The 11,876-nt window shown below is 39.9% G+C and overlaps 1 protein-coding gene across 1 annotated transcript; it reads right to left on the bottom strand.

The window, feature by feature from the left end:
• Positions 1–6: 6 nt before the first annotated feature.
• On the bottom strand, positions 7–3,153 carry zgc:171579 (uncharacterized protein LOC557116 homolog). The gene is made up of 2 exons (XM_035758673.2): positions 3,001–3,153; positions 7–1,707 (listed from the first exon to the last, which is right to left on the bottom strand). Exon 2 carries the CDS (start codon positions 1,699–1,701, stop codon positions 625–627), a length of 1,077 nt encoding a protein of 358 aa, XP_035614566.2. The 5' UTR covers positions 1,702–1,707; positions 3,001–3,153; the 3' UTR covers positions 7–624.
• Between the last annotated feature and the right edge of the window lie 8,723 nt (positions 3,154–11,876).

The raw sequence follows: 11,876 nt of genomic DNA, 5'->3' as shown, positions 1-11,876 counted from the left end.
GTTGCCAGAGGCAACTCTAAATCATCAAAGTACTACATTATTTTTCTCCCCAGTGTCAAATATACACTATTGTGGACAACCAAGGATTTCAGGTCTAGTTTGTAAGTTTGTTTAAACAAAGTTGTAAAACAAGTTTGTTAAACAACTTCCAATTGAGTTGGAACAAGATCTGTTTCTAGGCAAGTTCCTTTTTGTGAAATTGTTTGGTGTTTGAAAGAGGAAATGTGAATTTATTATGAGGACACCAGTCCTTCTGCGAGACCAGCTGCCTGCCACATGAAATCCCAAATCTGGCAACTTCCTGGCTGTGGCAATATGAGGCAAATCACGTCTGTCTCAATCAAGAATGTACTTTCCAAAACCCACTGGCACTGTTTAAAGAAACAAACAGTTTTTGTAAAAAATAATAATAATAATACGAAATATATGAATATCTTAGAGATTTTCCTTTCCCACAGTATAACCTTTGTTCTGCAGCATTTATGAATAATGTTCAGTATTAATGTTTATCACAGGTTAAATCAGGGTCTCTCTGTGGGGTCTTCAAGGATAATAGTGGTCCTGGTGATGGTTTTTAGAAGCCTGGTTATTACATTATAATACAAGCAGATAGCATCTAGCTAGTTACTGTGCATCCTGGACAGGTATGTTACAAAGGTCTGGTTTGGGTTTGATAGAATCAGAATGATCTGAGAGACTACTAGGGGTCTTAGTGGTGGTCCTCTGATGACTCACAGTCCTGCATACAGACTCCTGCATTCTCCTCAGGCAGGGAAGGTAATGGCCCGCAGCCGCCCTGAAGTCACTCCTCAGGAACGTATAAAGTATAGGGTCCAGCACACTGTTGAGGCTCAGCAAACCCCTGCCCAGCTGGTAGGGCACAAACACTGCCTTCTCCCACTCACAGGCGTCACCGTGGAGAAGCAATCCAATGTACTTCACACATCCTGTGATGTGGTAGGGGCCGAGGACCAGGATGAAGATGACCATCAGCAGAATGAGAAGCCCCCTGATGCGGTGCTTCTCTTCCGTTCCCAAGGTACCAATGGCCGACAAAGACCTCAGGGTCTTCCGGTGGAGGATCACGATGAAGGCGAGAGGGATGATGAAGGACAGGGATAAGGTGATCAATCGGTAGATGATGAACCCCTCCTTGGAAGGGTAGCTCTCGATACACAGGGTGTGATTGTCGTTGGGTTGCATTTTACGCAAGACGATGGATGGAGGCACGGCTACCACGACCCATATGCTAAGGGCTATCCATCGTGCAAACTTCAGCTTTCTCAATGCTTGGAATCTCAGAGGCTTGGCGATGGCCAAGTAGCGCTCCAAAGCGATGATGCACATGAAGGCAATGCCGGTGTAAATGCTGACGTAGAAACTGGCCCCCAATAACTGGCAGGAAGTGGACCCGAATTGCCAGCTGTGACCCCTGCGATAGTAGTCAATCCATAGAGGTACAGTGAACAGTTGGAGGAGATCCGAAAGGAGCAGGTTGATCACGTACACCGGTAAGACGTTTTCAGACTTGATCAGACGATAGAGCCCGAACAGGGCCATCAGATTGAGGGGAGTGCCAATGATGAAGAAGATACTGTAGATTACAGGAAGGTAGATGGCATCTTGGCTGAGGTCCACTCCACAATTGTTGGCTTCATTCAGGTTACTATTACCAGAGCTGGGGGTGGGAGTCATGTCCATGATGTCCTTAAGAATCAAGAGGATATGTTAAGTTGATATGATATAGATTGTATAGTAAGTATTTACCCCATTACACATTCTGAGCCTGTAACTTGATGTTTTCACTATTTAAATTATATTTTTGTAATCAACACCTTCAACTTGACACTAAATTGACACTATCATTACAACTAGAGGGTATAAAGTATCATTAAAACTAGAGGGTGTAAAGTATCATTAAAACTAGAGGGTGTAAAGTATCATTAAAACTAGAGGGTATAAAGTATCATTAAACCCAGAGGGAATAAAGTATCATTAAATCTAGTCATTCTAAAGTATCATTAAAACTAGAGGGTATAAAGTATCATTAAACCCAGAGGGAATAAAGTATCATTAAACCCAGAGGGAATAAAGTATCATTAAATCTAGTCGTTCTAAAGTATCATTAAAACTAGAGGGTATAAAGTATCATTAAACCCAGAGGGAATAAAGTATAATTAAAATTAGAGGGTATAAAGTATCATTAAAACTAGAGGGTATAAAGTATCATTAAAACTAGAGGGTGTAAAGTATCATTAAAACTAGAGGGTGTAAAGTATCATTAAAACTAGAGGGTATGAAGTATCATTAAAACTAGAGGGTGTAAAGTATCATTAAAACTAGAGGGTGTAAAGTATCATTAAAACTAGAGGGTATGAAGTATCATTAAACCCAGAGGGAATAAAGTATCATTAAAACTAGAGGGTGTAAAGTATCATTAAAACTAGAGGGTATAAAGTATCATTAAAACTAGAGGGTAAAGTATCATTAAAACTAGAGGGTGTAAAGTATCATTAAAACTAGAGGGTATGAAGTATCATTAAAACTAGAGGGTGTAAAGTATCATTAAAACTAGAGGGTATAAAGTATCATTAAAACTAGAGGGTATAAAGTATCATTAAAACTAGAGGGTATAAAGTATCATTAAACCCAGAGGGAATAAAGTATCATTAAATCTAGTCGTTCTAAAGTATCATTAAAACTAGTGGGTATCAAGTATCATTAAAACAAGTGGGTACAACCTACCATTAAAAGGGTGTGAAGTATCATTAAAACAAGTGGGTACAACCTACCATTAAAAGGGTGTGAAGTATCATTAAAACAAGTGGGTACAACCTACCATTAAAAGGGTGTGAAGTATCATTAAAACAAGAGTGTAAAAAAACATATAGATGACCACTAAATTACCATTAATTTCAAAACACTGATGTGAATTCTCTCCCTGACTTTGTCTTCTTATGTTATCAAAATATTAATATGACAGAACTAATCAAAACATACCTGAAATCCTGTATTCGCTGCACTTTTCCAACAATATCAGAACGTCTTATTGGGAAACCTCATTAGAGAGAGTGTGAGTTGAATAGTCAGTACCAAACGATATGCCAACAGTGTGTCTTTGTACGGGATGTGAAGTAATGCCACAGATATATTTATTTTGATGGTGGTGAAACAGAAGTCATGAAATCATAAAATGAAACACGTTACATTAACCACAGCAGGAAGTTGGGTGGCAGCGTAGCTGTCAAACGCCCGAGCTGACAAGGTACAAATCTGCCGTCATTGAAAATAAGAATATGTTCTTAACTGACTTGCCTGGTTAAATAAAGGTAAAAAATTAAATTAAAAAATGTGCCAGGTCAACAGAGAAATAACTATATAAAATGTGTAAACCAGATCTGCCTCCGTAAGTCACTGTCACTGAATAACACATGTAATATCCCATGACGTTCTCAGTTTTTCTAATACCTTTTGGGTATAATATGATCATTCCGACTTAATTGTTTTAACGGGTCAATTGACTCCATTTTCTGTACAGATGTAGGATCTTAATTTGAGCCAGTTTGCTACAGCAGGGAAATAATCCTGCAGAAACAGGAAATGTGAATTATTATGTGGATTATAATTAATGGACATTTTTGTAAGAGTTGATACATTTTTCGTAAGGGAAAATCAAGAGTTACATTTCTAAATGTAAATTACAAACTTCATAAGTCTTTTTATTAAACCTCAAATACACTACAAGTTTTCCTCCAACAGGCTGATCAGATTTAGATCCTATACCTGTATATATACACCTGTTATCAAACTGTCAGTAAAAATGATACTCAATACATAAACCAGCAGTTTTTTACCTTTTTACCTACATTTTGTGGCTGTAGCACCAAGTCCTTACTGAGCTACAGTACCATTCAATGGATCACGGGCCCCGGCAAGTCAGGGTATCATCCACACAGATGATCTATACGAGAGAGAGATGAGTTACTTAACTCCAGTCCTGTCTATAAGAGGTTACAAGAGGTGAAACATGCTGCTGGAGTATATCTCATCCCCCAAAGAACTATGGTTAGAAACAAGAAGCCTCTTCTGCATACTTCCTGTAAAAATCAGGTCATTCATAGTTTGTTAATTATACATTATTTCCTCAGTGATTGTTGGGTCCAGTGATGCTTTTATTAGTCTGTTATTACACCATCATCACCACCACCACCACCACCACCACCACCACCACCACCACCATCAACATCATCATCATCACCACCATCACCACCACCACATCACCACCACCACCACCACCACCACCACCACCACCATCACTCATCATCATCACCATCACATCACATCACCACCACCATCACTAACGACCATCATCATCATCATCATCATCATCAATATAATCCTCATCATCACCACCATCACCATCATCAATAACCACCACCACCATCACATCACCACCATCACCATCATCACCACCATCATCATCACCACCACCACCATCACTAACCACCATCATCACCACCACCACCACCACAATCACCACCACCATCACCACCACATCATCATCATCACCACCACCACCACCACCACCACATCATCATCATCATCACCACCACCACCACCATCCCACCACCATCACCCAACAACATCATCATCATCATCACCACCACCATCATCACCACCACCACCATCACCACCACCACCATCACCACCACCACCACCATCATCAATAACCACCACCACCACCATCACCACCACCACCATCATCATCACCACCACCACCACCATCACCACCACCACCACCATCACCACCATCATCATCCATCACCATCATCCACCATCACCACCACCATCAACCACCATCATCACCACCATCACTAACCACCACCACCACCATCATCACTAACCACCACCATCACCAACCATCACATCATCATCATCAATAACCACCACCACCATCACTAACCACCACCATCACTAACCATCCACCATCATCATCACCACCACCACCATCATCACCATCATCACCACCAACACCACCACCACCACCACCATCACTAACCACCACCACCATCATCATCACCACCATCACCACCATACCATCCATCATCACCACCACCACCACCATCACTAACCACACACCACCACCATCCATCATCATCACCAATATAATCCTCACCACCATCATCCATCACTAACCATCAACCATCATACCATCACTCATCATCACCACCATCACCCACCACCACCATCATCATCACACCACCACCATCACCAACCACCACCATCATGACCAACCACCACCATCATCATCATCATCACCACCACCACCATCACCACCACCCCCACCACCACCACCACCACCACCACCACCACCATCATCATCACCACCACCACCACCACCATCACCACCATCACCACCACCACCACCATCACTAACCACATCATCACCACCACCACCATCACCACATCACCACCACCACCATCATCATCATCACCACCACCACCACCACCACCATCACCATCATCACCACCACCACCATCATCATCATCACCACCACCATCACTAACCACCATCATCACCACCACCATCCACCATCACCACCACCACCACCATCAATAACCAACAACATCATCATCATCATCAATATAATCATCATCACCTCCACCACCATCACCACCACCATCATCATCAATATAATCATCATCACCTCCACCACCATCGCCACCATCATCATCATCACTAACCACCACCATCATCATCAATATAATCCTCATCATCATCATCACCACCATGTTGAGTTGTGCTAAGGGGTTGAATGGTGTTCAGTAGGTGTAGTTTTGTGAATCACCTATCACATGTTACGATTATCAACATGTTCAACTGAGAGGAGATCTGGCAACGGTACATATTATCAAGGTGTAAAGATCAAAGAAACACTTCCCACTGGATGGTAAACTTCATATCTTCTATTCCTTCATATCTTGTGTTGAGTGAATTCAATATGGATTTTTACATTTTCTACAGGGCATTCATTTAAAATGCTTACAAGGTGTTCAAACACTTCTTGGCAGAAATCATCTGGTTTGGCTCACACAGCTGGCTGTAGATATGGTATGCATCCCAAATGGCACCTTATTCCTTTAGTGTCCATAGTGCTCTGCTTAAAAGTAGTGCACTATTTAGGGATTGGGGTGCCATTTGGGATGCATCCATGCACAGAATTCTAAAGCACTCACGACAGTTCCTACCAGGGGCATGAGTCCAACTTACAGAAATTGTTCCTGCGCCCAAATTCAATCTAAGGATCACAGGCAAAGCACTCAGATGTAAGTGGAATTAAAGTAACACAACCTGTTAGTGAAGCGTTTTACAGTAACACAACCTGTTAGTGAAGCGTTTTACAGTAATACAACCTGTTAGTGAAGCGTTTAACAGTAACACAACCTGTTAGTGAAGCGTTTTACAGTAACACAACCTGTTAGTGAAGCGTTTTACAGTAACACAACCTGTTAGTGAAGAGTTTTACAGTAACACAACCTGTTAGTGAAGAGTTTTACAGTAACACAACCTGTTAGTGAAGCGTTTTACAGTAATACAACCTGTTAGTGAAGCGTTTTACAGTAATACAACCTGTTAGTGAAGAGTTTTACAGTAACACAACCTGTTAGTGAAGCGTTTTACAGTAACACAACCTGTCAGTGAAGCGTTTTACAGTAACACAACCTGTTAGTGAAGCGTTTTACAGTAATACAACCTGTTAGGTGAAGAGTTTTACAGTAACACAACCTGTTAGTGAAGAGTTTTACAGTAACACAACCTGTTAGTGAAGCGTTTTACAGTAATACAACCTGTTAGTGAAGCGTTTTACAGTAATACAACCTGTTAGTGAAGAGTTTTACAGTAACACAACCTGTTAGTGAAGAGTTTTACAGTAACACAACCTGTTAGTGAAGCGTTTTACAGTAACACAACCTGTTAGTGAAGCGTTTTACAGTAACACAACCTGTTAGTGAAGCGTTTTACAGTAACACAACCTGTTAGTGAAGCGTTTTACAGTAACACAACCTGTTAGTGAAGCGTTTTACAGTAACACAACCTGTTAGTGAAGCGTTTTACAGTAACACAACCTGTTAGTGAAGCGTTTTACAGTAACACAACCTGTTAGTGAAGCGTTTTACAGTAACACAACCTGTTAGTGAAGCGTTTTACAGTAATACAACCTGTTAGTGAAGCGTTTTACAGTAACACAACCTGTTAGTGAAGCGTTTTACAGTAACACAACCTGTTAGTGAAGCGTTTTACAGTAACACAACCTGTTAGTGAAGCGTTTTACAGTAATACAACCTGTTAGTGAAGCGTTTTACAGTAATACAACCTGTTGGTGAAGTGTTTTACAGTAATACAACCTGTTAGTGAAGCGTTTTACAGTAACACAACCTGTTAGTGAACTGATGTAACACATGGGACCAAACTAGGGAAATGTAACAATCTATGTCATTTTGTTGGAGATGAATGAGTCTTAGTGTTAAGAGAGAGGAGCGTGAAACTACACAACTACAACAATAAAGATATAATTTATTAAGGATTTATAAAGGGTTTCTAAGTAGTTTAGAAATGGCTCATTATTAGTTAATAGTAATACAATTGTAAGCTTGTCATCTAGCTGCTTTTCACATACTAATACTTTAAATAATTAGTATAATTAATTATACAAATAATGAATATATTATTTAGTGCAATAATTAGTAGTAGTACTATAATAATGAACATACTTTGTATATTCATTTGTATAATTATTATTATGCTCTTCCCATTCATCAATACGTCTGCATAAGACACAAGAGTAGAAATTCAAGTACTTTCTAGAAATGCATATCAATGACTTCCTCCATGTATTGCCCCTTCTTTGACTAATGTCTCATAATACATTGTACCATGCTGTTCTTTCTATGAGTGCCTTGCCACAATCTCAGAGGCCCTTAATAATTGAAAGAGAATGTAATCTAAGCACGGTTGAAAAGAGAGATACAATTATCTGCATGTGAACCCTTTTAAAACCCAAAGCAGGTGAACTTCAGGTTAGCTGGCAGATAAGACCTTAACTGATTAATATCATGTAGTGGCAGTGGGTGGAAGAATCAAGGGTATATTCTACAGAGGGCCAATCTGTAGGGAGTTATTTTCATTCTGAAGTTGTGTTTAACTTATGAGCCACTTGCCTACCATGGGTATTCGGTATGTAGTGTGTCTAAGATAAAGAATGCAATGGCCCTGGAAATACTGGAGACTTATACTCTGAGCTATGCAAGAAAGTGCATCTTAACGAATACAGGAGAAGAGTCTAAGAAAAAAAATCACATTTCCAAGAAAATGTATTGTTCGTCAAATAATACATGTTTCTATTATGACATCACAAAGGTACCCGTTCCAATTACTGCACATTTAACATAGTTTGGCCATCTTGAATCTCTTGTACTGCAGGTGGAATCTTTGAGAGTAACAGTACATGTTTTCCACAGGGTTTAAAGGCAGGCTTGGTATACAATAGAGAATAGACCTCTTGGAAACAGAGAGAGACATGCTTTCTCTTCAATTTAATTCTGGGAATGCGTTATCTAACATGGCACATCAAATGTACCAGAAAAACGACAGCAAAGAAACAAATCAAATCAAAGTTTACAGATCACAAGATGGAATAAAAGAGCCGTATGGAAGATGTCATGATAACAGAGTGAAAGACTTTTAAAAAATCATAATCTCATGAACAGTACCTAAGCACATTATCAGGTCTGTGCATTCAGAGAGAAAAAAAAAACGCATTTCAATTTGTATACTAGTAAGAACGCTTACTGAGAAGTAAGTCCAAGTAAAAAATATATTCCTATATTTCCATATAGGCCTATAACAGTTCAATAGTTCCAGTAGCAAAGCAAACATTTCAAGAAAGTACACATGTTGCTCTACACGGATACTGTAAACAATAAGCGAAAGCCACAAGACATGACAATGGTTGACAGCAGCACCCGTACTTGATCAATCCATTTTGACCATCTAGATAAGGGGCGTCAAACTAATTTTGCTCACGGGCCGCATTCGGTCCTTAACAAGGTCTAGAAGGCCGAACTGAAAATGTGTTATATTTCCTCCCTGTTAAAATGATCAATATGATGTCCTTTATCCATCAGGTTGGGAATGTTCTATGCTCCCTGACTATCCAGCTTTCAGGGAATCAAAATCAAGTCAATTGTTATTTGTCACATGCTTGGTAAACAACATGTGTAGGCTAACAGTGAAATACTTACTTACATGTCCTTCCTAACAATACAGAGAGTAAATACGAAAAATAATAGAAAAATAATAACACAAGGAATAAATCCACAATGAGTAACAATAACTTGTTTATAAACATGGGGTACCAGTACTGAGTAATGATAACTTGTTTATAAACATGGGGTACCAGTACTGAGTAATGATAACTTGTTTATAAACATGGGGTACCAGTACTGAGTAATGATAACTTGTTATATACAAGGGGTACCAGTACTGAGTAATGATAACTTGGTTATATACATGGGGTACCAGTACTGAGTAATGATAACTTGGTTATATACATGGGTACCAGTACTGAGTAATGATAACTTGTTTATAAACATGGGGTACCAGTACTGAGTAATGATAACTTGGTTATATACAAGGGGTACCAGTACTGAGTAATGATAACTTGTTTATAAACATGGGGTACCAGTACTGAGTAATGATAACTTGGTTATATACAAGGGGTACCAGTACTGAGTAATGATAACTTGGTTATATACATGGGGTACCAGTACTGAGTAATGATAACTTGGTTATATACAAGGGGTACCAGTACTGAGTAACAATAACTTGTTTATAAACATGGGGTACCAGTACTGAGTAATGATAACTTGGTTATATACAAGGGGTACCAGTACTGAGTAATGATAACTTGGTTATATACAAGGGGTACCAGTACTGAGTAATGATAACTTGGTTATATACATGGGTACCAGTACTGAGTAATGATAACTTGGTTATATACAAGGGGTACCAGTACTGAGTAATGATAACTTGGTTATATACAAGGGGTACCAGTACTGAGTAATGATAACTTGGTTATATACAAGGGGTACCAGTACTGAGTAATGATAATTTGGCTATAAACATGGTGTACAATAATCGGGCGACTCTTTTCTCTGTATATATCAACAATGTCGCTCTTGCTGCGGGTGATTCCCTGATCCACCTCTACTCAGACGACACCGTTCTGTATACATCTGGCCCTTCTTTGGACACTGTGTTAACTAACCTCCAAATGAGCTTCAATGCCATACAACACTCCTTTCATGGCCTCCAACTGCTCTTAAACGCTAGTAAAACCAAACGTATGCTTTTCAACCGTTCGCTGCCCGCACCCGCCCGACTAGCATCACTACTCTGGACGGTTCTAACCTAGAATACGTGGACAACTACAAATACCTAGGTGTCTGGTTAAACTGTAAACTCTCCTTCCAGACTCATATCAAACATATCCAATCCAAAATCAAATCTAGAATCGGCTTTCTATTTCGCAACAAAGCCTCCTTCACTCACGCCGCCAAACTTACCCTAGTAAAACTGACTTTCCTACTGATCCTCGACTTTGGCGATGTCATCTACAAAATATCTTCCAATACTCTACTCATTAAACTGGATGCAGTCTATCACAGTGCCATCCGTTTTGTTACCAAATCACCTTATACCACCCACCACTGCGACCTGTATGCTCTAGTCGGCTGGCCCTCGCTACATATTCGTCGCCAGATCCACTGGCTCCAGGTCATCTATAAGTCTATGCTAGATAAAGCTCCGCCTTATCTCAGCTCACTGGTCACGATAACAACACCCAACCGTAGCACGTGCTCCAGCAGGTATATCTCACTGGTCATCCCCAAAGCCAACACCTCCTTTGGCCGCCTTTCCTTCCAGTTCTCTGCTGCCAGTGACTGGAACGAATTGCAAAAATGACTGAAGCTGGAGACTTACATTTCCCTCACTAACTTTAAACATCAGCTGTCTGAACAGCTAACCGATCACTGCAGCTGTACGTAGGCCATCTGTAAATAGCCCACCCAATCTACCTACCTCATCCCCATATTGTTTTAATTTACTTTGCTGCTCTTTTGCACACCAATATCACTACTTACACATCATCATCTGCTCATCTATCACTCCAGTGTTAATCTGCTAAATTGTAATTACTTTGCTACTATGGCCTATTTATTGCCTTACCTCCTTACGCCATTTGCACACACTGTATATAGACTTTCTTTTTTTCTATTGTGTTATTGACTGTACGCTTGTTTATTCCATGTAACTCTGTGTTGTTGTTTCTGTCACACTGCTTTGCTTTAGTTGTAAATGAGAACTTGTTCTCAACTAGCTTACCTGGTTAAATAAAGGTGAAATAAAACATTTTTAAAAACTAGGCAAGTTAGTTAATAAGGACACATTCTTGTTTTCAATGACAGCTTAGGAACAGTGGGTTAACTGCCTTGTTCAGGGGCAGAACGACAGATTTTTACCTTGTCAGCTCAGGGATTCAATCTTGCAAACTTTCAGTTACAAGTCCAACACTCTAACCACTAAGCTACCTGCCATCCCAAATGTAGGTCTAATGTTTGGAAAGAGTTTTGGTTTGGCTTTAGTCATAGTTTGGCTTCAGTCATTCCAATGTAGACTGGATCTGGCCCGCAGGCCTTGAGTTTGACGTGATCTAGATGAAGCGCTCCATGTGAAGCTCTTGAGCATGACATAATGTCCTGTCGTAGATTAAATGTAGCCATCAAGTCTCAGAGGTGAAAGGAAATACACCTCC

The sequence above is a fragment of the Oncorhynchus keta genome, unplaced genomic scaffold (assembly GCF_023373465.1).
Source record: "Oncorhynchus keta strain PuntledgeMale-10-30-2019 unplaced genomic scaffold, Oket_V2 Un_contig_14327_pilon_pilon, whole genome shotgun sequence".
Taxonomy (NCBI): domain Eukaryota; kingdom Metazoa; phylum Chordata; class Actinopteri; order Salmoniformes; family Salmonidae; genus Oncorhynchus; species Oncorhynchus keta.
Note: the sequence above shows the minus strand (reverse complement) of the source record. Positions and strands in the feature narration are given on the sequence as shown.